The 27521-nt window shown below is 45.6% G+C and overlaps 1 protein-coding gene across 5 annotated transcripts in view; it reads right to left on the bottom strand.

Moving 5' to 3' along the window:
* Positions 1-6648: 6648 nt before the first annotated feature.
* Positions 6649-27521, bottom strand: part of LOC125018713 (signal-induced proliferation-associated 1-like protein 2) — a 79283-nt gene continuing 58410 nt past the window's right edge. For 2 of the 5 annotated variants that reach the window (XM_047602898.1, XM_047602899.1), the window contains exons 11-22: positions 26301-26447; positions 24694-24797; positions 24483-24571; positions 22914-23287; positions 20401-20676; positions 19225-19278; positions 17663-17801; positions 13966-14185; positions 12391-12522; positions 10022-10139; positions 8974-9052; positions 6649-8537 (exon numbers count right to left, since the gene is read on the bottom strand). In XM_047602898.1, the coding sequence (XP_047458854.1) occupies positions 8391-8537; positions 8974-9052; positions 10022-10139; positions 12391-12522; positions 13966-14185; positions 17663-17801; positions 19225-19278; positions 20401-20676; positions 22914-23287; positions 24483-24571; positions 24694-24797; positions 26301-26447 (1879 nt within the window). In that variant the 3' untranslated portion in view covers positions 6649-8390. The remainder of the gene's footprint in view (positions 8538-8973; positions 9053-10021; positions 10140-12390; positions 12523-13965; positions 14186-17662; positions 17802-19224; positions 19279-20400; positions 20677-22913; positions 23288-24482; positions 24572-24693; positions 24798-26300; positions 26448-27521) is intronic. The other 3 variants (XM_047602901.1, XM_047602900.1, XM_047602902.1) reach the window with 3 other exon arrangements.

Genomic DNA, 27521 nt, shown 5'->3' with positions numbered 1-27521 from the left:
GACCCGACACACTGGAAACTGACTAGCTCGTCTCTGTATAGATGACGTATAGAGCTTTGCGTTATTACACGTATAAATTACACGGCTCACGCCGGTGAGTGCCTGTCAGAGTGTTACGCCGCACCAGGGAGCAAAGACAAATACATAAGCAAGTAAATAACACACGAGACGACACATTTGAGGATCAGAGATGTTTGCTTTCCTCAGAATAAAGGTCATTTATTTAAGATTGTTGTTTTATGCAAAGATCTTTATGCCTCATTATGCTGTATGTTACTGACTGTGTAGGCAGCCACTAACGAGCAGGGTCAGAGGGCGTCTTTACATGATGATCACGCATTCATTATTACACAGGCTGAGATGTTACAATCCCTTGTGCCAAGATCCGAGGCAGAACGCATTTAGAAGCCCAGTCCAACTGGAAAAACGATCAGCAGGCTAACAGTAAGCTACCAACTAGCAACCAACAAGAAGACACCAGCTAACTAGCCTAGACAACAGTAGTAGTTAAGAAGTGATGTAACTACATGTCAACCAACACTTCTCCCTTGTGCCACTCAGGGCAAGATACATTTGGAGGCCCAGTCCAACTGAAAAAACCCCCAAACAAAATAATAAAACAGCCAGACATCGGCTAACAACTAGCAACCAACAAGAAGACACCAGCTAACTAGCCTAGCCAACAGCAGTAGGTAAGAGCTCCTCCACAGATGTTTCAAGAAGGCTTAACAGTGAGTTCCAGTGTCCTGGAGACACCCCCCTCCATGCTGTCACCACCCAACCGCGTGACTTTCAACCGAGAGATTAGCTTAGTAGCCTTACTGCTAACAACTAAAACCACTCAGCTAGCCTTACCTTTAGCATGCTCCCCGGCTAGCACATGGATGTGTGTGTGTGCTGAGCTGGAAGAGAATTGTTCATTCACTAGATTAGTGGCCCTATGGAAAATAAAATATGAATTTGTTTATAGTTATATATCATAGTACAGTTTTAAAGCATAATTGTAAGAATAATTGCTCATCAGCTGGGATTCTATGGTAACAAAATGTCCTTCACTGAAGTAGACAGGAGTCACATGAGCTATCCCATGACCACATGTTACTTTAGGCAAATCCAGCTGAATAATCCACGACAAACCGAAGCCTCATTACAACAGGTTGCTGGAGTGGAGCTGGGTTCCCACACCATAAACTGAGCTGTCACAGAGAACAGAAGAAGTGAACATTAATTTGTACTTATTGAACCGGCTAATGAACTATTCAGCAAAATACCAATATTCAGTGTTTGCTTCATTGCTCCTGGTGAACATTACATCCCACCATTAAGCAGACTAATTAAAATCACAAATCAAACTCTTCCAGTTTTTTAAGTTTTATTAGGACTCAAACAGAAACGTTTATTACTTTTGTTGACGTGCCGAATAAAGACGAATAAATGTCACCATCTGGCATGTGAGGCGGCTAGACTAATCCTCTGAGGAGAACGATGATAAGGTGGATATAAATACTCACCCAAGATCATTTTAATCTATTGAATAATACTGACGATACCCTGGTAAAGAGTTGTATAGAGTGAAAAGTAGGTGCGTCTTTGATCCAGACTGAAACACAAATAGCATGTTTTTTATGAAATGGTATTCATGATCCCCAGAGGATAAAATCAAAGAATCCCCTGAATATTTCCCTGGTGCCACGTCAATAATGTCAATTGATCTTTGGCTTATGACAAAATACATGCAAAACCACATTTCATGCAGCATTTAGACCAAATGTCTATGTGTAGAGGGGATGCTAAGACCATTGAAGACTCCTTTTTTATTTATTGTTATTATTATTTGCCGTGCAAAAGCGCGGATAAAGAAGAAAAAAAAACTTGCAGTACTTCAGTACTACTCTTGCTATGACATTTATTACATCTGTAAGACATCTGTTTCTTTTAGATGTACAACAGCTGCAGAGAAGGTAAGATGGAAAGAGTTGTGTTGTGGGTCAGCCAAGAATACTGAAGGACAGGAACTCTTATCATGTCTCACGTGCTTGATCCAAATTTATGGTTTCCTTCCATAGGACTGTATTCCTGTTGCGCATACGGTACAGTAGCCAGCTAGCTTTTACTTTAGCGTAAACAACGACAAACATGTTGTTCACCAAAACAGGTGAGAGGCAGATTTTTATCAGGCGCTGCCAGCAGATAATGATAGACCCATTCTTATTAGCTGCACGTGGACGCAGCAGGGGCCTTGTTTTACAGAACCGCGCGGGTTCACCAGGTTTAGGTTGAATGAACTCTGGCATCTCTCATTCCTGAACGTGCTGTGCCAACGAACGCATTCCGCATTTGACCTTCAGTGTCAGTTTGTCTCCTCCTCTCACAAAGAGGATCGATTGCTTCTCCAGTTAAGCTTTTATTGCTGATGATGGGTCAGTGGGGGTTGTTTGTTATGCGGCGTTATACGCCCCCACTCTCACATCCACCATTCACCCTCCAGACATCAATATTCCCATGACCCTCCATAACAACCCCTCTACTCAGCCACTCGAGCCCCAGCCAGACTAATGCAACTTTACATAATCAATATCTGAGATTCTTTAAAAAAAAAATAAAAAAATAGGAAAAAGAAAAAGAGAGATTTGGTTCTGACTCCTCGTGGCTGCCACCCACTCACCCACCTACCCGCCCACCCCACACCTTGAATGCCTCCTCACAGCCGGGGCCTGTTTGCTCTGAAAGCAGCCGATTGAGAATCGATAGCAGAGCTCGCCGCTGCTCGAAGGCTGAAAAGGACAGCAGACAAGGACATCTTGGCAAATGAAGATAATTCGGCGGGCCCGTCTTATCTGTTTGTTCCTGTCTCTTTATCTAATTTTCCAGTGAAACAGCGCACGCAGAGCGCAGCGGACATGAGCCGTCCTTTTATTCTCACACCTACATGAGGTTCCGCTCAGGTTTTGTCTCTGCTGGATGTTTGATGTGAGACTTCAAGCTTTTTTTTTCTTTCCTTTTTTTTTTTTAATGCCAGCGATGACCTTTCTGGAATATTATTTTTTTATTTTATTTATTTTACCCTTTCTGATTCCTACTGAGGCCCAGGCAGGCAGGGAGGGAAGATGCTTATAAGATGTCGCCCTTCACTAGGTTCGGCTAGGAGGGTGGTCACCTGTGACTTGACTGACAGATAGTGACGGCCCATGGGGACCCGAGCGGCAGATGGGGTAGAGAGATGACAGTCAGGCTGGTTTGGAGGATCTTTCCTCTTCCGTCCTTTTTTTTATTTTTTATATATTTACTCCCTTCCCTTTTCTTCTGTGCCGAGTTGCAGCTCCCCAGTGAACGAGAGGGAATTTCAAAGCGGTCTGCAGGGGAGAGATGAGCTGCGCAGATAAGAAGTCCAGGTGTGAGAGTTAATCCTGCCGTTAACGCCTCGCAGGCACACAACACAATAGTGATTTGGTAACAGTAAAGACAAACCTATGGAGTTTTCCTTCCTCTCCACTGGCGTCGATGCTTCATAGTGGCGGTCAATACTGTGTCCATGTAATTTTCTTGCCAAAAGTGGGAGATATTGAGTCAAGGATTATGCAGTCATTATGAATAATGCAGAGACAGACTCTCACACTCTAGATAACCTGAGACTCGATATCCACATGCAAAAAAAAAAAAAAAAACCCTCCGTTGTCTGTAGCTGGTTGCAGAAGCCGATATTGATATTCGATATATAACGCAGGCGGTTGCTATCGGTTGACCTACACGCGCGGTCGATAAAGCACCACCCCTCCGTCTGTGCCGTGCCAGCTGTGCCCTGGGCACCCTGGACCCTATTCTGGGTAACACGATCACCATCAGGGTGGCACTCACAGCGGGGGAGCATCTGCTGCAGGACAACTGTGTCCCAGTCACATGCTATTATGTGTGATGAGGAACAAATCTGTGCAAGCGCTGGGTAGCTGACCGTCGGCCCCTCAACAAGGGGGAGAGAGAGTCGGCAGCGTTTACTCGTCTGAATGCTGACGCAGCCGAATATTAGAAATCAATGCGGTTTGTGTGACTGTAAGCTTTCACCATCTGCTTAGATGAGATCGTCAACCTATTGAATTGGGTCTGATTTCACCGCTTGTCAGCATCTTTTGCGAGGCTGATGAGATTCCAATGTCTTGTCGGACTGGTCCATCTATTGCTGCTGTTTTTCACTTTCAGCCTCTGCGGCTGACCCCGTCCTCTGTCCGACGATCTGTCCTTCTCCAGATTTCCCCCCCGATGCCAAAGTCATTTGGCACCTCTCTTTTATTTGCTGGTCAAAGTCCACAACACATCCTGGACTCCTCCTCCATCTCAAACAGGCAACACTTTCGCTTTGTGCCAGTGTGAGCTCCCATCTGCCGTCCTGGCACCGTGCGCACACATGTAGATTAACTACCTCATCTCGGTGCACGCTGCTCCTGGCCAAACCCGGAGAGCGCCTTCACGCTCACACACTTATATGACCATCCAAGCGTCTTCAGAGGCAGCTCTGGCCTCATGGAGAGGTCACGGAGAGCTGGAGCCTCTTAGGGGGGTGGGTCAGATCTGGAGACCTGGTGACACTATGACCTCCAGGCTGATTTATGGAGTGTTCAGGCTGAGATGAAGCTATTTCTCCTGTCACTGAAATTGCTTTGAAAAGCTCAGATACAAAAATGCTGACTAGGAAAAGCGGAGGGAAATTAAAAAGGGGCTAACAGCAACTAACTGCCTCAAAGGTAACCCAAGAAAGACATGTCCAGCGCAGCCCTACACACAATTCAGTGCAGCTGCACACTCACCATCTCCCAAGAGGACAAGATAGATTGGACCACACTCCAGCAGCTGGGCTGGAGGTTTATGTAGGAAGTAGCAAACAAATTTAATTGTTTTTTCTCTCTGCACCCAAAAAGGCTCATGATTAATTATTCAGCGAGGCTCTTGCCGTCCCTGCAGCAAAAGCAACATCTGCCATTTATTTAAAGCACACCAACTCAAAGGGAATCGAGTCACAAACACATTATGGTTTCATGTTTCCCATCGAAAGTCTTAGCACACCTGCTGTTTACAAAATAGAGGATAAAAAAGTCTCACAGATAAAGGTTGTCTTCCATGTTTTCTCCTGCGAGAGCTCGACAAATGTACTGTCCTAAAATTAGCTCTTTGTCTGTTGTCGGAGCCCGGGGACATGCATCAGTGGCTGATGAGGACATTCACAGCGCTCTGTCCACGACTCCTGCCACTAGGTGCACAAGCTTAGAGCTGTCCTCTATAATGTTGATGCATTAAGTCCACGGTGCTTTTAATGGAGTCCAAATCTTAGATTCTGACAGGATTTTATGACTTCCAATCATAACTTTTGCGAGGGCTATGTTAAGATTCCCATTAAGCAGGAAAACCTTCCTGGACACTGTGTCTCTCTGAGCTGTAATGAGGCTGATACCAGACAGATTCGGTCAAGTGGATGGATTCTAGTGTCTGGACCAAACCTGGTGATGGAGGGACGGTGAGGCAAAAATAGACTGTCACACTCAGACGGCAGTAACTGTAGACGATGCTGTCTCTGCTTTCCGTAGGTTGCCTAATTTATAAAGTTGATGATTGTACAGGATGAGGGTGGAAGATGTCTTCATAGCCAGTGAGTCTGGGATATTAAAACTTTTACAGTTCCTCAAATTACACAGGTGGATACAGTAATAAATGAAGAGTTTGAGAGACGTGCTTTATTTGTGTTCTTTCTGAGGGTTAGCAGACTGTTGCATGTCTGCCTTCACAACTAGCATAAAGCTACGCAATAGATTAGCTTAGCCTAGCATACATACTGGTAGGTGAAGCAGTTTGCTCAGCCCTATGCAAACATAAAGTCCACTTAAAAACACCTTAAAATTTCACAGATTAACATGGTAGAAAGTTTTTAGCATGTGTTATGCTAGGCTAATGCTAATCTCTCGGTTACAGCTCCATATTTAAAGCTGCAGTATGGAATTTTGGTTTCATCCATCTGGCTCGGAGAATAAAATACGGTTGACATGTGTCTGCAAAGACAAACACGGATTACAACTGGCGCTACTTTTCCTCTTTGGAGAACACTGAGAAGAGAGAAGGTCGTCTTTCAGGACCGTCCAAAGAAGAATAGTCAAACCAGTCGTAGTCCGCGTTGGTCCTTGGCATCAGTTGTAATCCATCCTCTTTTCCTAGATGCTTCCTTGGTTCTCTTTCATTCCTCCTGACCGTGCTGACGGTGAATTCATATAACCCAGGTTACATTTGTAACCATTACTCCTGCTCCATAGGCTCAATCATACTGTGGATGCTTCGCTCTTCAGCTCTGGGAAACATTTTCATTGGCAATATAAATCATATATCGTCAAATACAGAGAGATTCACCTGGTGCCGATTAACGTAATCAGCATTGTGTAAACTTGTCTGCCCGTCCGCCTTGCACGTAACGGACATTCATTTATATGCTCCTCGTGCTATAGCTTTGCCAGATGTGAAAGTGGAAATGTATCGTGTCATGTAGCTCCGTGAGTAAGTGATTGTTATATATTTATAGTAATCCTCTGAGGGAAAACTTAAAGCTCAACCCCCCTAAAGTTTTAAATCACCTATGCTGGGGGAAAGAAAGGGATAAAAAAAAGAGAAATAGCATTTAATTTTACAACTACATTTATTTAAAAAAACAAACAAAACAAAACAAAAAAAGCGACCAATGTCCCACCGGGGATGAGACAAGTTTATGGAGAGAGACATTTTTTAAAAGCATACAAACCAGCAAAATGTTAATCTAGCAGCATCCAAATGTTGGAATCTCCAAAATCCTCATTTATATATTTAAATATATAGGTTTTTTTATTTTGTATTTTTTTTGCCCTGGCAAGCTACACACTTTACAACATACACAGAGCTTTATCTGTCCTTAGTGCAGAAAAAAAAACAAATGCCCTTAATAAAATAAACAACTTTAGGTTAAATAAGCTTAAATAATAGTGTTAAATACAAGACACTTCTGTGGCAGATATGTACAGAAATAAACACATTTGGCATTGTAAGTGTGGTTCACTGGCGCCTGCTCTACTGCTCTAGAAACCACTGCATAAGAACACATTTTTTTTGATGTGATAAACTACACGCACGCACACATTCACACACATGATTTCATATCAGTGAGCCACAGACAAGGCATGTGTTTATAAAAGAGACCTAAAAGCAAAGAGAAACAATCCATTTACAACCAAAGAGTTTTAGGCACAGTCTCTTCCTGTTTTTATAAATACGTGTCAAATAACAACTGCTTCTCCACAGGAACTCTTCACGTTTTGTGCTAACGTCTATTTTTTATTTCCTTTTTTTTTATTTATTTTTTTTGAAGTTTTATTTTCACTTTTAACACAGTTTTGTAACTACCACTTTGTTATTGCTAGGACATTGTGACAGTGAATGGAAACTACTGACAAACGTGTGTAGGGAAAAGCACCTTTAAACATCAAAATTACTGCCATGTGACCCTACGTTACAGCACGGAGGAAAAGGAAAAGAAGGTGGAATTGATTCAAAGAAAAAGCTCCAAACATCAAAACCTCAAAATGACTTGCGACTTTGGGAACCAGAAAATCCAGAGAAACAAAAAAAAAACAAAACAAAAAAAGAGGGTCTCAGTTGAGCTACATTCATCCTCCCCCCCTCCGTTCGTTTCAAGACTTCCACATGTGGATTCCTCTTGGTGCAAGCAGACAGTAAGTACCACTTCATTTTGTCCAGTACATTCCTCCTCCTCCTCCTCCTCCTCCTCCTCCTCCTCCTCCATCCTTCTCGCCTCGCCCTCTCTACTTTCCTGTGTCCGTGACGGTCGGCACAGAAACAGCTGTGACAGTGTGTGCAGTATGATACAGTACAGCTGAGCATACAGTACAGTAGACTGACGCGACATAGGTAGGTAGGTAGATTATATGTTGACTACAGTAAATGAGCTTTACATTCCACTACTGTAAGAAGATCCCGGGGACTCGGGCGGGGGGGCCCCCGGGGTTGCCTTTCTTAATTCCTCTCCAGCGCCGGAGATGAGGAGGTTTCCCAAGAGTCTCGTTTGCCATGATGGAGAAAGCATTAATGTCAGGAACAGCCCTGCACTTCAAACTGAGGAGGATCCCAAAGCTAAGGTCCACATCAGGGTTTCAGGTCTCACACACACACGCACACACACACACACACACACACACACACACACACACAGGGCTGCATGACGGTCTCCTAAGCATGGGGCTTTGATTACTCTTGGGGGCCAGTAATGGTTTGTTTTATACTTTGTTTGCCTGTGGATCATTTCGGGAGTCTTAAGTAGGAGTTGAGTGTGTGCCCAGGAGGAGTGAAGGCCGTCCAGCTTTTCCTCACTCTCAGGGCTTCTTGTCGATGGTGTGAAAGAACCACTCTGTGAACTTCCTGAGCTGAGCTGCCGCCGTCTGGCTCTCCTCCTGCAGCCGCATGTTGTCCTGCCTCAGGTGCTGCACCTCCTCCTGCAGCATCGCCTTATCCTCTTTCTCCTGGACGCACAAGAACACACGCACACAGACACAATCAACAAACGGAGGCAAAAAATAAGATGGACACAAAAGAGGCTGATAAAAGCCCTGCTATTACAAGAACATCCGTCACTCGTCAGCGCGGTGTAAATGGGAGGCATTAACATGGCAAAGCAGCCTTTCCTCCCGCCGTTCCGATAAAAGTGCATTTCCTCTCTCCATTTTAAGCACATTAGCGGAGGTGGGGAAACGTTGGGCTGGGACACAATGAGGAAAGGAAGCAGGATATTGAATTAAGTGGATGAGTTTGTATTACACAGACCTCGGGGCAGCCATTACTCAATGTCTGTTCTTCAGAGCTGCGTGACACAGACATGCACCGTTTGCTAATGTGAAAAATGAAAGCGCACAGGTGACAAAAACGTAATTGAGACATCAGAGATGGATGTAAACTTACCTTTCTGAGGTCGTGCTGCAGCTGCCTGAGGATCACCTCCAACTGGTTGACTTTGCCGGTTAGCGTGGAGGGAGAGCTGCTGTGGGGCGACATTAGAGAGGACGCGTGTTTAGGATTCAAGAAAGACAGAGAAATAGAACTAAATGATGATTTAGACTTAAAATGTGGTCAGACCTGCACACTTTAGTTTCTGTTGCTTCAGACTTTATAATGTTACACGGTAAAACGACAGCAGAGGAGATTCCACTTAACATTTCAGTGTCTCCTACCGAGCTAGTTAGCTGCTCCTTTAGATGCTCACTATAGCGTCAACTTTTCTAAACTACATCAGCTTCCAGTTTTATCCTACACCAAGCTGCCACCTCTGGGGCCTGAGCCAACACCACCTGCCAGTTCCTCAAACCAGGGCCACTTGAGGCCCGTTTCAAGGGTGAACGCAAATCACACAGAGCTCCGCGTTAAAATGCTCAACTTTACACAAATAAACGTATTTACAGCCTTTTACTGAAATGTTTTCATCTGAGGCTACTTACTGTATGGTTGCCAGTTATTATCGTATTCAGGCTTAGTCAAACTGTGCGTAGTTAAAGAAAGAAATGCTGCTTAGAGCTCAGAGTTAGTAGGGTCTGGGTGGGTGTGTCTAAACTGTAATGGGTCACGGAGGATGCATATTTATATACAGCCATATGTTCTATACTCAATATTTAGCCTCTAATACAGAAGATGCTCCAGTCTGCTCAGGTTTAGCCTTTCATTAGCACCATCTCTGCATATTATTCAGAAAAAGACAAAGAAATTAAACTGCAGCTTGATTTAAACCTCATAAACACACAGTTTAGACCATTTCTTACACCCTTGCTGATGTTTTCGAGTTTCTTAAAGGCTCTGGAGTTACAGAGCACTGATCCTTTTAGAGTTGCATGCGCATTTCTTCATCAGGTGGAGAAAAGCACCGCCTGACAGGCCGAGCAACGGCAGCTGAGATGTGACTGGACAATCCTATATTTTCTGCTCGAGTGTTGGTGTTGTGTTCGTGTTTGTTGCCTACTCTGCTTCCAGCGCCGCTCCCTCCGCCTCCACCACCCGTCTGGTTAGCTCCCTGGAGATCTGCAGAGCCTCGGCCCGCTGCATGTCCGTCATGGTGCAGAAAGACGCCACGCGCTGGTCTGGAGACAGAACAGATGACGTAACGGGTCATAATCTGCCTCTGACATCAGAGCGGGGAACGAGTTCAGCGGCGCATTTCTTCTGTTAGCATGCCACTAAAGTAGAGCAGGACAAACGGCGCACTCTCATGCATGCATTCCTGACAGGATGGGGTGATTCATTCATGGTTTGTGTGAATGGACGGTTCCGGTTCAAGCCGCGCGAAGCAGTCCTCCCACGCTGAAAGATCTATAGCCAGACAATAAGGAACAAGGTGGAAAACAGGGGCATTTCTACAACATCACAGATAAGTCAGTCCCCTGGTTGTTGCTCCGGTGCCCTCACCCCACTGCGTTTCCTTTGACAGCTGTTTGGCTCATAATGGGCTGGATCCCAGGGAGCTGTAAGACACCAGTCATGCTTGTTTTTCCATATCAGGCCCTTAAGCTTTGTCAAAAGCCCCGTGGAAAACCCAAACTTGGCATGTTACGCTTGGGGACTGCTCAGTTTTAAGGCGTAATGCTCTTTTCTTTAGAAACCACTCTTTCTCAAGCCCTTGGTCTGAGACTAAAGATAGGAGGATCTGCATATTCATAGGAAAGATTAAGAAACCCCTTCCATTAATTTAGTCCCCCAAATGAAAGCTAATCCACTCGGAGACAAAAGCTGATCGAGCCGGGAGTTGGTTGTTGAGACGAGGCGGGGAAAGGGAGCCCAGGCCTTCATTTACATATGAATGAATATTTCTCCTCATATTTGGTGGCTGCATCAGAAAGATTAAAGACTTCTAGCAAAGCAGAGATGGGCTCAGAAAAGCTGATTGTCATTTTTTTTTTTTCCTTAACGTGACCTGATGTCCAGATTTACTGGACAATTCAAAGAAGAACAGATTACAGTGCAGCAATCTGTGTAAGTGAACATATTTTGTTTATCTCCGAGGGAATATTAAAACACAACCAATGTCGGGCGAAAGGAGCACTCAGCGACTCCACCAAAAGCCGTCGGTTGCTGCAATTTACCAAAGCCCTGTTTTCAAAAGTCAAGAGAGCGCTGCGCTTTTCTTTTTTTTTTTTGTGTGAGTGTGTGTGCGGATGCTGCAAGCCAATCCAAACTGTCTTTTCACATCATGAAAATGAGCAGTCTCTCAAGATCCACATGACCAAGGTTATGAATGCTATAAATGCTTTCCACGGCAGCCAACCTCTTTGTCCCCCGGCTCTAAACAGAGCTGGTTAAACATACACGGCACAATGGCAGCCCGGAGCCACTTTCTGCTCGGGAACGAGGATCCCGTTCACACGGCGCTTTTCCGGGCCGGTCGGGCTGCCGTGACGACTGCCTTTTTGCTGCCAGTCAGACTCTGCATCATCTCCACTTATTCCACTCTTGCTCAATGATAGGCTGCAGGCTATGAAGCCGGAAACGTATCAAAGAGGAAACAGAAAACTCATTAATTGTGACAAATGAATGGTCACATGCTATGTTGCCTACTCGCTGGTCCTGGGTCAGATGGAGTTCAAGTGAAAACACCTCACGGCGTGTTAGCGTTTCTGTGACAGATGGAGAATACACTGGCACGATAAATTATCATAATTAAAAAAAAAACACAAACAAATGATGATGCTAACATGGAGTGCCTGAGATGTGTAAATGTGAATTAAGTGAAAACACAGCGCGACTGAGATTTGACTCGTCCTATTTGTAGAATACAACACGCCTGAAGTCTGCACAAAAGTACACGGATAAACACCGAAACCCATGAATATTCTCTGCATCTCTAAGTGGACCGTACTCAAGAGTTAATGAACGAGACAAAAGTCCAAGAGAGGAGCCTAAATTACCCCGAGGTTACAATCCGAGAACTTAATGATAAATGGCGTCGCTATAAGAATCCTCCCTGGGTGGTGACTCTCCGGGTTTTATGGTGTGAAAATTGGCCTCACGTCTGCGCCGAGAAATGATCGCTCATTTTTTTTTTTTTTCCAGATAACAGCGCTTGATGGGAATCTCAATGGGGCTCAGAGCAGAGGTGCAAAAAGCAGAACGATTCCCAAAAGCGACCCCCTGCAGCACTTAAAAGGCACTAAGAGAAACAGAAACACACAACTCACGCAAACCTACACATGCAAGCGAGCGAGCACTTGCAGATTGCAGACAGACAAACACACGCGCGCGCACGCACACACACAAACAAACGCGCACGCTAAGCAGCCAGGAGGGAGAGTAAGGGGTGTCACACGAGGTGCCAGCAGCTTCAGCATCGCTGGTTACCTTCGAAGGCTCGTGCTGCATCGACCAGGTGAGACCAGTCCAGGCCTGAGGCAGTGTCTGGGAGGGGCATGAGGCCCGGGTCGCTGAACTTGGACCTGTCCGCCAAGGAGCCGTCAGAGAACCAAAACTCATCTGCAGAGACAGGCAGGCACTCCGATCAGTGTCTGGGCCTGGCCTGAGACTTGAGTCACCCATCAGTTTGTATCAGACAAGGAGGGGGGTTGGTGGAGGAATGGGGGGGGGGGGGGGGGGGGGGGGGGGGCTCAGAAGGAGACGACAGGGAGGAAGTTCATTTAAACTAATCATTGCAGCTGGAAAGAATAACATTTATCTAACCTACATACAGCCGTGCACGTCAACACACCAAGCTTTATTGGTCTATGCGCAGTAAACACTTATCTGGACGCCCTCAAACTAACAAATCCTCCCGCCGCTTGCAAACTGTTACACGTAAAAAAGAAAAGTTTTGCATCTACGTGACAGCAGGATAAGCGCCATATAGCACCTTCTCTGCGCAAAAACAAGCAAGGCACAGACTGAGGAGCAATAAATGACTTGTCTAAGTGAATATCTTCATGTTTCAATCAATATCTCCTTTACCTCTCCTCTCCCGTCCCTCCCACACTTCCCCCCCACCCCCTCGCTCAGCCCTGGAAGACAGGGGAATGCAATAAACAAGCCCCCATTCTGCAGAGAGGCATTTAGAAAAGCATGAGTGGAGAAGCAGAGAAGAGACAGAGAGAGCTTGAGGTGACGCTGACACTCTCCTTTCAATTTACCCGGGCGTCTTGGAGCTTGAGTGATTCACTGTTTACCAAATTGGGCTGTTTCAGTAAGGGAAAGAGAGAGCCTGCGTTCTCAACTACCCTTCAAAACAATCAGGGATCCGTCAGGTTGACAGCCAGAAGAGGCTAAAGAGAGAAACATATTTTCCAAAAGCCATTTTCTATCCAGCGGCGGCGGCGGGAGACAGGTGAGGCGCGGTATGGAAATGAGACAGAGGGGGGACAGAGAGGGGAGGCAGGCAAGGACTGATGAGTGAATGAAACATTATGTATGACAGACACTGTGACACTCCTGATGGACAAATAGGCATGTTCATGTCAGAGATCTTGAAGACCTGCAGCAGTGCAAGCAGGACACATCGCACCTCTCATCACTAATACATATTCAGCGGATGCAGGGGAGAACAGTAGAGGAGGGAATACTAGCCGGCTGTGACAGGTGTCTGCTTAATGCAGACGGAGTAGCAGGTTCCTTGCAAGTAGCACGCAGCCTCACCCATTTTCAATTAGTTGGCTATATCGAGGAGTGTTGCTGAAGTGTGTACCAGTCGTGCTAATGATATCGGTAGGACACAAGTGCCTCTTCAAACAAGTATCTATATCCTGGCTCTTATCTGGTGCCAGCGAGGAGGAATGATAATCCGGGATCAACATGCAGAGAAAGTGTATATTAGCCTTCCTGTCTCTAGGAGCTCTGTTTGTTTTCAGTAGAGCAGCTTCCCTGCAGCCGAGTCAGCTATTCGTTATTTCTTTCCCCCTGAAACGTGACAGCTTCATCGCATATACTTACTCCGTAGGTTGGATGCTCCCTGGTTGTGGATCATGCGAGGAGGCAACGTGCTGTGGTAAGGTGGGGTGGTGCTGAACAGTATGTCGTTGGGCATGGCTTGGTCCAGCATGGAGCTGTGCGAGCTGGCGTACGACGAGCCTTTGCGGTTGCTGCACACGCTCTCGTCCGACAGCGTTCGGTACAGGGAGCGCCTCGGTGACAAGCTGTCCATTGCTGATACCTGAGAGAAGGAGAACAACTTTTGTCAAGAGACTGTCCCAAAAGTAAAAAAAAAAAAAAAATAGATGTTTGAGGTCCAAGTTTCCACCAATGCCCTCTGTTTGCCCCTTCCCAGCGCTTTATCTTTCCTCAGCACAGCAGGTTTACATGAGCGGGCAGTTGGGTGGGTAAGGAAGGAACATCAGGGAGCAATGTCAGGAATCAATTACAGTCTGTGCTCTCTGGAAAATGCAGATGGATTGAACACAGCTGGAGGACGTCTGACAGAGTGGGAAAAAAACAAGGGACAGGCGGAGGTGTTGACAGAGGTCACTGTGCTGTGGCAGCCAGTAGTCAGTGAGCCTAGTGTGAGAAACTATGGAGGAGACACACTGTGTATGTGCCGCGAAACCAGAGAGACAGACAGAGAATATGAGGTGAAAGGAGAGCAAGTGATGCATGTGTGTTTGATGTTACAAACACCACACATCTGTCATTTCAGCTTTATAGAACCTCAGCGGAAATGCCGGTGTCAAAGAAACTGCACATTTTTCTTCCGTTGGAACAGCCATTACGGTTAATTGGTGCAGCGCAACACTTTTACTTAGCAGATTGTCTTGTGGACTGTTATGTGGATGATTGTGGGTCCTTTCACTTAGATGGCCAACTGTCTTTAGACAGATCAGAAGGAAGGAAGGAAGGAAGGAAGGAAGGAAGGAAGGAAGGAGGGAAGGAAGGAGAATGTATCTGCAAACAACAAGACCTTGCATTTCTTGGCCCAAAATGAAAATATGAAAATGAAAATAAACAGTTTTATAATATTTATAATGTATGTAATGAAGTAATCCCAGTATCCACATAAGAGGACATCATTTTTTAAAATTTTTTTGTTCAGAGATGATGCTTTGTTTTTATACTTCTTAGGTCCTACTAATCCCAAATGTGACCGAATAAAAGCTCGGGTCTTAGGAGGTTAAGCACATTGCAGCCGTTTACTGTTAGTGTTAACACAGCATTTCAATGGTGAACTCATTGTGGTCACCAGCGTGTTCATATAACCATCCGAAGCAAAGTAAGGCAGAGGTCAAAAGGAAACACAAGGTCAGGACGCACACAAACACAAAAGCTGCAAAGGCGGCAGAGGCAGCGCAGCCCCGAAGGGACGTCCTTTGAACGCAGAGAATTATCCGGAACACCGCTGCAGCGATGCTGGTGTTTCACCGCTGTCAGAATTTTGACAGAGGATCTCCTGTTTAAACACACACGGCCACAAAGACCGATACCATCCATCATTTGTCCCGTTCAGCTTACATAAATACAGCGGGAGTGACATCAAAAGCAGCCACAAATGATACGCGGGGTAGTTGCCCAGATGGGTAAATGTTCAGCTTCGGCTTCCCAGCTGTAACCAACACTAGACTGGTATCCCCCGCAAGCCAACACCCAGCCATCTCATTTCAAAGACAGATCTCCCACAAATCCCACGGTGAGAATTTAACAAACATCAAGTCTGTCTTTAAAGCTGAGATACAGTACGCACTGGAATTGAAAGCGGCACACAAACGGCCTCTAAGGAGCGTCTCAGAGGCTTTCACCTAACAAAGTTGTCTGTTATTGCAAGTCTTCCCACCCAGCTTTACAAGATTATAACCCATTTGGTTCTTGTTCATCAAAACAACTTTAAACAGGATTTGCTGCTCTCTTATATAAAGCAAAAATAGCACACGTTTCGCGCGCCCATAAATGGAGTCATGACAAATGAAACCATTTCCAGTAGGGCTTAATGGTTTTTTTTTAAGAGAGTCATCTATTTATTGCATCTACAGCAGCAAATCCAGCTTTTGGAACAGACTCTGGCTCCGGTTAACAGAAGCTGCTGTGCACATTATATATATATATATATGTGAAAAAATGGCGTTAATAAAATTTGCAAGATTATTGTCGAGAATCCACCCCAGCAGGCAACCGTCTCAGCACGAATCGAGCTGTAAGGTCTCTGAATTCTTTTATACATCAGAATCGGTCTTATCAGGGGAGGCAGCAGTGACACATCCACCTAGATTTTTCCCTGATTTGCCCGACTTCTTTCCTCGCTGCCCACAACGAACAAAGAGAGCGAACGGCACTGGAACCCTTTGACGTGCCACTTGGGAGGATGTATTGGACAACCACCTATTCAGAAGCCCTTTTCTTTCCCACAGGAGGTTGAAACGAGGAACGCTGTGGGCGAAAAAGCTGTGAGCGGCCTTTCCTTTACGTCAGCTACACAATGGTGTGTCTGTCTGTGGAAGGGCGTCCCAGCGGACGCCGCGGCTGGCAAGGAAAATCTCTCTGCACCTGCTCACCCCTCACAAAAGAATGGGCATCGGGTGACTACAGCCGGAAGTGACACACGCATTGACCTTTACTGTATACTCTATTTAATCAGTTAGAAGATTAAATCAGGTCGTATTATGTGAATAAGAAATAACTCAATGACATTTCCAACACTGGTATTACCGATTCCGTTGTGTGCCAGCTGATGATTGACAACGTGCAGCCCTGGTAAAGCTGCTCCCAGAAAAGAACAGTATGCGTTCATTGGGATCATATGTGCATATGAATACATGCAAGTCTGGCTCGCTGCCCTCCCTGATAAATCACTATCCCAGATTGCTTGTCCACACATTTTATTATCATGCTGAATCAGACAGGAGAGTGTGATTAAAGCAGAGGTCTTACAGCTCTTTAATGTCATAAACCGGCACTGGTTGCCTTTGTGCCTTTGTTGCTGCACGCTTTTTCTCTGTGAGAGACGAAATACAATCAAATAAGGGTGTATCAGCCTGAATCCCAGTGAACAACAGACAAACTAATCAGTGCACTGAACTGCTTCATGTGAGGGACGAGGCCCGGGCTGCGCCAGAGGACATGTGCCTGTCTTCTCTGGGGAAGTGAAGTGCATTTGTATTAGAATTGAGCGGCATCCAAAAATAACCCATTTGTACGTCTCCAGGGTCCCTTCATGGTAGATAATGGACGGGGGATGGTGAGGGGAACTTGAGACGCAATTAATTGAGTCTGCAGTGAACACCAAACATCAGTGCACTCCGTACAACTTCCTGCCTTTCATCCATGACATCCCGACTGAGCAAACTCAGGCCGCATTATAAATTAAATTAACCAAACACTGTGCCAGTCAATGGGGACTGAAAGGTTCTCATGTCCGGAGAGCGGAGCCGTATCAGCTGCGGTGCCAGCTGATAGGCAGCAGATGTTTGTCCTGCTCTTACTTGCTTCCCAGCAAGACGGTTATCTGTTCTGGTCCTGGCCCTGTATGCACTTTTTTTTTCCCGTTAGTCAGCCTGAGCAATAAAAAATTTAGATTCTGAAGTAGAACCTTGAAATGTCATGTAATATTGACGTCCGTCATTACAAGACGGTTAATTTCTCTCCGCACACAGACCATCACAAGTCTTGTGTAATCTGTCAGTCAGTCAGTCAATCACGTTGACCTCACCTTCCGATTCCTGTCTTCTCCTGGCGGGCTGTCGGGCAGCATCATTTTTAGATATTCTTCTTTCGAAAGTCTCTGCAGTGATTTTCCATCCAGATCGACGGCCTGGAGTCGGCAGGCGGCCTCTTGTGCGTACAGCTGCCTGTAGACAAAACAGAGGGCACAGAAGAGCACCGGTCATCAACAAGGGTCACGTGAACCCCATCCCGTGAGGGAGGTTGAGCTCGGATTCGGCGGTAGCCCCGGTTACTTTGCGAATATCGACTGTGTGACACAGAGGATTCAGGCGGAGGATCCGTGTTAGCATGCCAACATCAGGTGCCCCTTTGCTCCGTGTTAGTCAGGTTAACGTGAGGGATACGGGGACACAAACGGAGCTAGGTTACGAGTTTATTTATCCCACCCTGTCCCACTTCATTTTGCCCTGAAAAACACTATTAAAGACCCAGCACAGAGCTTAGCCAAGCACTGCGAGCAGCAGAAACAAAGGAAAAACAAGGGTTTGGGCATCCGGAGACATTCTGAAGGAGCGTTCACACAACAACAGAGGAAGACAAGAGAGCTCTCAGACAAGGCAGGAGAAGGACCCACAAGAGGTGATATGTTCTGTCGCCCGTGTTTGCGTGTCAGCAGGGGTTTCGCCTGAGAACATTTAAATGATTCTGAGGGCGTTTGAGTGTTTATGGAGGAGGGTACAGGGCACGGAGGACGCGACCGACCTGGCTGGTGAAGTCGTGCGACTGTGAGACCTCTGCTTTAAGTGAGCAGCCTGAGTACGAGACGCTGTTGTGCGCTGTTGGCAGGGTGTTACATGGCCGCGAGGGGATTCGCTAGATGGTTAGATGATGGGACAGCCTGACTGTTGCGGTTACCTGGATACGCTACCGCTGAGAGTTGAACTGATTTAAGCTTTCGGCACACCATGGCAACCGAGCCCTAAATACACAGATATTGCACATGTTAATGTTTGATTGCAGTATACCAGTCTGACTGGGGGCATGAAATATCTCAAAAGCAAACCCTCTATTCTGAATTTTTTTTAAAAAAAAAGCTCTGTAAATCTGAACCTCATTCTAAAAATGTAGGGAACATTTCTTCTTTGTTCACTCCATCCTGTCTTAGTTTAATTAATTAATTAATTAATTAATTAATTAATTAAATGTTTCTAGACTAGCTTCTAGAAAGAGATTTCAAAAGTTGATTTAAAGGAATGTTTTTCACCTGGTTCTGCTCATCCTCTTCACTTTAGGCAGAGATATGTGTGTGTGTGTGTTTAATTGTCATAGAAGTTTAACACAAGATACTGAGAGAGGGCGTTGTGTGCTCATATCACAGCAGTAGGAGATACAGCAGAAATGTCACAGCTACCGATGCACAGCTGGTCGCCCTCCCACTTTCAGCACGTGCCACATTCAACAACATGACAGAGGACTGGGTGAGGGGGGTGGGAGGTGTGGGGGGGTGGTGGTGTGGTGGTGGAGGTCTGGGACAAAAGGAGTGAGGAGGTGTGTGGGGAAGCAGGCTGGGTCAGATCAGAGCCACAGGGTTGGGTTTAATTTTTATACCTTGAACGCTCAGACAGCATTGTGAGAAGGAAGGCTAACAAGCTCTCTGCTCCTCTGGAACAAGAAGCAAAAGCAATAGAGAAACAGCCCAAGGTTAGAAGCACTGTTACACATCTTGCATTACATACAGTGTTAGAGCAAATGAGAAAACTTTTTTAGAAAAGGGGGCGGGGGGGGGGAGAAACTTCATTACATTAGAACAATATCTGCGAGTAATATTAGCCCATTTATCATGAGGGGCCGTTATGTAAGACGAAATAAAACGGTAGGAATATATAAACAAACAATGGGGAGGGTAACTGAATTACGGAGCTTTTTCATAAGTCGGCAGAAGATGACTTCAGTGCACGCGATCAATCACACAGTCGTAAGTAGCAAATTTCACAGCCTAAATGGAATTACTTTGGAGCCGGAGCAGGGTTTTTTTTTTCTTCCAGGGCAAATCCGACATTCTGTCCTTCAAAACATGCCCAGAGCTCACTCGCAATCACCTTCAAGCGGACGCATACACGCACACACATCTGCTCCCACATCATCAGTGGCTCTTTGTTCTCCGCAGCATTTAGTCGGCAGACAGATACAGCCGGTCGTCAATGCTCATATAAAGTCTGAGGAGAGTCGACATTCCCAGCGTGGCCGAACATACATTCCTCTTCCTGTGCGATATTTCTAGAAACTACTTTGCGGACGGGATGGTGTCCTTGGGCCGCATGTGTGGCGGCAGTGTTTCGCTGTGTGTGGATCATCGCTCGGCTCCCAGCAGAGATGCTGATCTGGCAGAGGTTCAGCCTGGCAGTCCACGGGGACCCGGCTTCACAGGAGCGATCAATAACCGCAAGTGACATGTGCCAAGTGTATTATGTCCGCGGCTTCATTGAGCTTATTTATTTTGTGGCTGTCTGCTCCAATCAAGGCCAGTTTACGCACTCTGGGTGGGCTGACGGAGGAGGGGGGGGGGTGGTAACAGTAAGTCTGAGAGGTAACAGCTCTACGGGAACAGAAACAGTGCTGACAAGAGCATAATTAAAAAGCGTGTCATCCAACTTTGCATGATAGCTAGCGCTACACTTAATGTGAACCACGTGAACTGGAACCAAACTGCACTAACTTGTTTTTGCAGTGCTGTTGATGTTCTCATGCCGTCTCGGTCTCACTTCCTCACACACACACACTCACCCACACTCTGAAATGCTGGGAGGTCCCTCAGTGCTGTGGGCATCATCATCACCTTCACCACCATCACCATCGGCCGTCTTCATGCCCACTGGGAGTTTGCAATCGGACTGTGTGCGTGTCTGTCCGCAGGCCTCCGAGCTGGGCCCGGGCTCGGGTCCCAGCTCTGGCCCCGGGCTTGAGCTGCTGGCCTGGGGGATGGTGTACACCTTGGAGGAGTCAGCGGACATACAGTATCGGGCACCACGGGCCAGTGGGCTGCCAGAGTGGTGTGAGCCACTGATCAAACAGCAAAAGAATAAAAAAAAAAAGCATAATGTAACACAAATGAATGAGAAACAAAAAAATAGAGAAAATCATAATGTAAGCATAAGCAAGCATTAACAAAAGATGAAAAACATGAGAACAGCTGCTGCTAACACAGCTGGGCTTAGACGTATAGGAAGAGCCTAATAGGATCATTTCTTTTAAGCTCCGGTTCATGGATGGTCAGCCCTGATGTTCTGCTGGCTTACACAGGATAAAACAACGCTCAATGCATAGCAAGTGTATTCAGGCTAGTTCCCCTTTAGCCTACAATGGGAGATGACTCAGTTCCAGTCAATCGTGCAAGTGTTCCTGCTGAACTTTGTTCTTTCTGTATTTAGTCAAATATCAACTGACAAACCACATTAAAGAGTCCGCGCATCCAAATCACAAAGAAGAAGTTTCCTCACTGACGCTCTGTGCTTTGCAGCACTTTATTTTGAGATATCTGCCGCCCTGACTTACACTGATTTGTGTTTCTCCAAGCATAAGAAGTAAAATGTCTGCATGTGAGGTATCTGGGAAACTGTTTCTAATTTTTCTATTTAATAAAATACTCATTATAGTGTGTATTCTTTGAAAACCAGCAGCAACTTTGATATATATTCACAGCAAAATGAATTTTATTGAAATGTGACACTATCTTGTTTTCGATCGTTGCAGCTTAGTGAGAATGTTATGAATGACTGCGTCCAAATAATGGGCAAGATGAAAGTAGCGCCTTTGACAGTGACATGAAAATGAGCCATGCATTAGACAAAGAACACCACTCGCCTGTACTTGCTCTTGTCACACTTAAAACAACCATTTTCAGTTTTAAGACGATTCCCACATCTGCCATTGTTTGTTTTATTCATCGTTTCTCTCGTGCGACTTGATTCGTACGTTAGCAGATCCAGTGGATGAACAGCACACGTCCACGGAGATGGTGGGTTTTGTTACTGGTGTCTAGTGGTTTTCCTAAAAAACTTTTTTTTTTTTTTTTTTTTAAGAAAATGTAAAACATCCTCTTAAAACACCCTCAGACATCAGAGGTGGTTTTACCTAGAGGTGCTACACACTCTGTTTCCATATTCATGACCATCTGGGCCACACCCTGCAAGATGTGCCCCTGCTGCTTCACTGTTTGCTCAGGTGACATCCTGGTGTCAAAGTCCATTACATAAAAGGTGGGAGGCGTCAGACCAGTCAAGGTGACGGCGCGGGCTATTTCCTCATTTCTGAACGACGTTCCTGAAGTGGACAGTTCTGACGCCTCAGAAACAGGTCAATGATCTGAACAGATTGTGGGAGCATAATCCTGTGCGCCATAAACAAATAGATACCCATTCTATTTCACTGAATGCCAGTGGCTGCAGGGCCAACCCTCTCTGACACCCGTTATCCTTTCCCAGATGGCCGCCAGTCTGGCGAGGAGACGGCGTGATGAAACCCACCCCCCCAACCCATGTCGCTCGAGTCTGACAGCGGCCCCACCCACCGGCCTCAGCGCAGCTGGATGAGGCAGGCTGCAGGTCAGCAGCGAGGGAGCACGGCTGGGTGAAAAGGTCAGTTAACAGCCAGCAACCTTTCTTTTCTGTATGCCCTCATCTCTGTGTGTGTGTGTGTGTGTGTGTGTGTGTGTGTGTTTGACGGCACAGAAAGAGTCTGGAGTTTGTGTTTGTGAACGCACATCTACGGGTTCAAAGTGGGTTTTGCTCCGAGCCATGTATGCACTGTGGAAAAGGATCCCAGCAAGATAGAATTAAAGCAGAACAGAGCAAAGTATTTGACCGTAGCTTAGAAATAAACATCAGAGTCACCAGTGAAATTGGTGAAAATGAAAGGCACATTTACTTCTCCTGTGAAGGACCGGCTTCAATGCTCCTCGGCCTGGACTCTTCACAACCCTGACATTCCTCTACGAGATATTTACTCATTTGATGTTTTCATGGTTTAGAAAAGGGCTTTCGAGATACATCCATTCAAAATCTCCCATAAGTTTTAAATTTGGTTAAGATCTTGTGACTTTGCCCACTTGGCCCTGGATGTAAGTAAGTAAGTAAGTAAGTAACTCCACTCATTCAGGTTTTTCCTCCATCTTGTCACACATCTGTTTCTGTTATCCCGCGCACAATGTACAGAAACACATCAGGAAGTTACAAATACAGCGGATTACCTGAGTAGAATAAATAAATAAATAAAACACACAAGTCGTGTCAGTGCTGTACCTCGAATGGGACGAGATCTCGCTCAGGTCTCCAATACTGCCCTCCGTCACGTGACTTGACATGATGGCAGAAGCGTAGCCCTGCGGCAAGTACATTTTCCCGTGATCCTCCTCCGACGCCCCGTCCTCGTGGTGCTCCGACGCCCAGGGGTGCCCCTGCTCCCCCACCCTGCTCTGCAGCAGCACCCGGGCCCCGGGGGCCACGCAGGGATTAGTGTCTATGCCGCTGTCTGTGGACGCCCCTTTGATGTAAGTCAGGCCCAGCATCTCCGGGTCCATCAGGTCCCCGGAGCCAAAGTGCTTATCGTCGCTGTTGCTGGAGGCGTTGCTTGAAAGAGTGTTGCTACTTGAGTGACTTGAGTTTTTATCACCCGCCTGGTACAGGGATAGAGAGAGAGAGAGAGCAAGAGGGGTGAAGGAGAAAGAAAGAAAAAATAAAACAGTGAATCAAACGGGGTCAAGTATCAGCTGCAAATAATTCTTACGGCTGCTTTAACATGCATGGTGCACTAGACGGGGGTAGGGGGTGGATGGTGGAGGGTGGGGGTTTACCCATTAGGACACATAGCGTGTTCATGTGTCCCTGACTGAGGCAACAGCTTGTTTTCTTGAGGCCTATTATACTGTTGGCAAGCTGACAGTAATAAGTAGGAAGGAATACAAACAGAATTTGCCGAATGTCACCCACTTTGTGTTTGACCTCTTAAATTTTGGTACTTTATTTGAGGAATCCTTATAATCTGGGCCTTGAATCGGTTCAACAGGGACGCGTAACTGTTTTCTTCTAGTCATGAGTCAGGGCCAGTGTTGTTCATTGTCAAGCTGAAAAAATAAACTACAGTCTTACAACAATTTACTGAGGTCTGTAGTGACGTGGGTTGGCGGAAATGTTTTATTCGAGATAAAACTTTACTTAAAACCACGAATTACGAAGGACTGACCTGTCATGCTGTCTTTTTATAGTACGCTAAAAATTGCATGGGCAAAACCGAAATTAAAACAGCTCTGCGCATGAGGGACGCGCGGAGCCAAGAGGACCCTTTAAAGTTTTATTCATTTACTTGGAATAATGCAACACTGGCTGAAAGTACTGAAAGAAGCCGTTAGGTGTATTTGCCAGCAACCATCATCGAAGGAGAGAAAAAAAAAAGTCAGTACTGGGCAAAAAAAAAAAAAAAAAAAAAAAAAAAAAAAAAAAAAAAGATAAATGAGAGAAGGGAAAAGAGAGGCTAAAGCATGTAATATATTCAACCTTCTAGGAAAATGTGTCCTACAAAAGTGTGCGACGTGACCAGAAGCGGTGACGAGCGGCGAGCATGCTGATGAAGGCAAAAGTGATAACGGCAAAGAGTGTCTTGAGGGGACGACGTGAACATCCCGGCTCGACACCCCGATTGCTCTGCTGATTGCTGCGGAGCCCATAATAAACAAGGGCAATCTAAGCTCACCTCAGTTCAAACACCGATGCACGGCAACACTCCACTATAGTCACAGCACACGTTAAAGCTGCATCGAGCTCCTTTAAATGTTGATCTCTTCACAAAATGAAATGATTTTGCGTGACACTCACCCTGGACAGCTTGTTGGGCGAGTCTTTTCCTCCTTCTCTTTGCTTCAGCGGGTTCAGGATCTTGGTGGAAGGGATGTGCCATTTGGCCTCTGTGAAGTAAAAAATTAAAGCAAAGGGTAGAGAAGCAGCTGGTGTGAGTAGACGACATGAAACCACGAAAGGTCTCGAGTCCCTCGTGTCTTGAAACGTCTCTTTGCATCACGCGACTCACCTGCAGACCTCGTCCTCTCCAGAGTTGGCTCCCTCTCCCTGTGGATCTCTCCGTCCCCTCCCTGGATGTCCCCTGCACGCTCGTGGAGGATCGGGGATGGACACCTGGAGGGAGAAAGAGGAGTAAAATGAGCTGTGAATTATTCCCTGTCTATAGAGAGAGCTCTGTGTTCCAGTCAGAGAAAGGCTTCAATAGACGTACCACAGATGTACCGCAATTAGCTCGAGATAATTTAAGGTCAAATCACTTGAGCTCATAATAGAATAAAGAAGCGGCCAGACAATGCCGACAAGAAACCTCTTTTCATGCATCTCGGCACGGCAGGCGCTCTTTTGCTCTCGACAAAAGAGAAAGAGCGGCAAATTTTTTCCGTGCAGGTCTTAATTAAACCTCCAGCTAATAGACGCTACAGCAGACGATCGAAAGCCGCGGCGCCTCGTGATCCTCGGCAAAAGGCCGTGACTGGAGATCAGTCGGCTCGTCAACATGTCTGTTGTTCTGCATGGGGTCACCTCTGACGGGGCACACCGGTCCTCTAGAGTTCAGTGCACTTTTGAGGCCTCTGACAGAAAGGCAGCGGTGGGAAGCTAAGCCTCTTGTCATGGTCTGCAAACGCTTACAGGCAGATGGTGATCTGTGATGGATTCAAGCCAGATAGACGGGCCCGCACTGTCTGCAGGCTTTTAACGCCGCTAACCATTATATAACTCAGAGTAAGGTAAAGAGAAACGTGTTGAGAGGAGATCTACACTGTAATAAGTGATCCAGAAAATGTGCTAACAAAACAGAAATTATGGTAAGAGTGATCATGTTGACGGATGCTACGAAGCCTCGTGTTCTTGGATTCTCCAGAACTTCGGTCTCTGAACGAAAAAAACAAAACAAAAAACAAGAATCTTTTCTTTTTGATTTCTTTTGGCTTCGTCCTAAACTGCTGCAGAGATGTTTTCTTAAGTGGTGCCTTCATCGCAGTAGGAGATACTAAAGTAGAAGATAGATTTCCTTATAATTACTTATTATTATACTTTTAAGTCATCTGAACAGACAGAGTTACAACAAGGATAAATACTAGATTTGGTTTGGATTGGCAATTGCTTTAAACTGAACGCTTCATTTTCACAAAGTGCCCATTTATGCCCGGAGAAACCTTCAAGTTTCTCCGGATGAAATCATGAAAGGAGACTGAATGGAAATTATAATAATGGGTGTTAAATGAAAAAAATCTCATTCACGAAACAGGTCACCTTAAATTTTCCTCCCTCTTTTTTTTTTTTAATGTTCTGGTGCGGTATTATAAACTTCGTCAGGGATACTTTTATTATTTTGTTAGATCACTTCCTGTAAAATAAAATAAAAAAAACAAAAAAAAAAAAAAAAAAAAAAACTGCACCGACTGGCCAAAGGCACACCGATGATTTGGTCATTTCATGCGGAAAAATTGCTGTCATTTTGCAAAATTGCAAGTTCTCCGAAATAGTGCCGGGGCTGATTGTAGCTGCATTCATTACTGTAAAACCGCATAATCCTGCAGGGACTACTTAGAGGCTATTTCAAAAAAAGTAACACTGCTGCTGCTGCTGCTGCTTGCTGCTGCTGTGTTCCTGTACCCGTCATATCCAGGCTGCTGGGACCAGGTGCCGCTGCCACAGGGTCCTGGATCACTGGAGGAGGACTGGTTGCTGGGGGAGCTGCGGTAGTGTTGGTCTCCCTTGTTACACGAGGTGACCTGCGGATTCTCCATGTCCTGCATTGTCCTGCGGAGACAGAAAAGCAAACCGCACACGTCATATTTTCTGCTGCAACTAATTCCCCCCGCGAGCACAATTTCCAAACAGCTTGTTTTGTTTAATCAACAGAAAACAAACCAGGTAATGCTCACATTTTTTTCTTTCTTATTAATTGGCTTAAAAGATTAGTAACTTAGCACCAATCCTTTTGTTATTTGCACCTTGTCTAAACCAGATATTGGTAGCAGGAATTTTTGAAAACGTGTTTCCGGCTCACATTAATGACATTGTTACTGGATGTCAGACTGGGGAAAGGTCGCTCGCATGTGAGCACCGCGAATAATCTTTAAGAAAACGATAGCACTGTCAGTGAGGGAGAAGGTGTCTTGTTCTCCAAAGACAAACAAGAAGAAGAGATTAGTTATGGTAATACGCCTTAGTGAGTAATCCAGATGGCGACGCCCTGAGCCTAAGAGGAAGCTTTTTGAAATTTTTTGCTCTTGAACCGTCATCACACACATGTCCTGTTTGCGAAGAAGAGCCATTTATCTAGTTAAACAGGTCTGACCACCATCTGAGCTCGGCCTATTCAAAGATCACTCACTGCCCTGGTCTGATTTAATGTCTTCAGACAAGAGCTTTCTTTGCTTACTTTCCTCTGGCCAGGAAAAACTTGCGGACGTTGGTCTGGAGTGAAAAATAAACACAAGATGCGAGTTGCGTCTGTTGCCTCGAGGCCTTCCCTACCAAAGTAGGTTAGATGACCGGACGGAAATAAGACTGCAATAACATAGACAGGATGGCTTTTACATTAGGTCTCCAGCCAAGTCCAGTTGGACATTCTACACTTTTTCATAATGGCTTATATTTGCTTATATATTTGTTTATCTCAAATGTTTGGGATTTAGTCGGTATTAACTTGATTTCCCAGCCGATAAAAAAAAACATTATTTTGGTTTAAATCCAAACAACACTTTGCTACAAAGCAGCAGGGACCCTGATGAAAGCCTTGATCCGAAATGTGTTGGTTCTCGTATTTACTAAACTGAAGTGCCGCTGTAGTCTTGACCTTTCTACAGTAAACTAACACTGCTTACTACT

This window comes from Mugil cephalus, chromosome 13 (genome assembly GCF_022458985.1).
Source record: "Mugil cephalus isolate CIBA_MC_2020 chromosome 13, CIBA_Mcephalus_1.1, whole genome shotgun sequence".
NCBI classification, from domain to species: Eukaryota; Metazoa; Chordata; class Actinopteri; order Mugiliformes; family Mugilidae; genus Mugil; species Mugil cephalus.
This window is presented reverse-complemented; position numbering and strand designations above follow the sequence as displayed.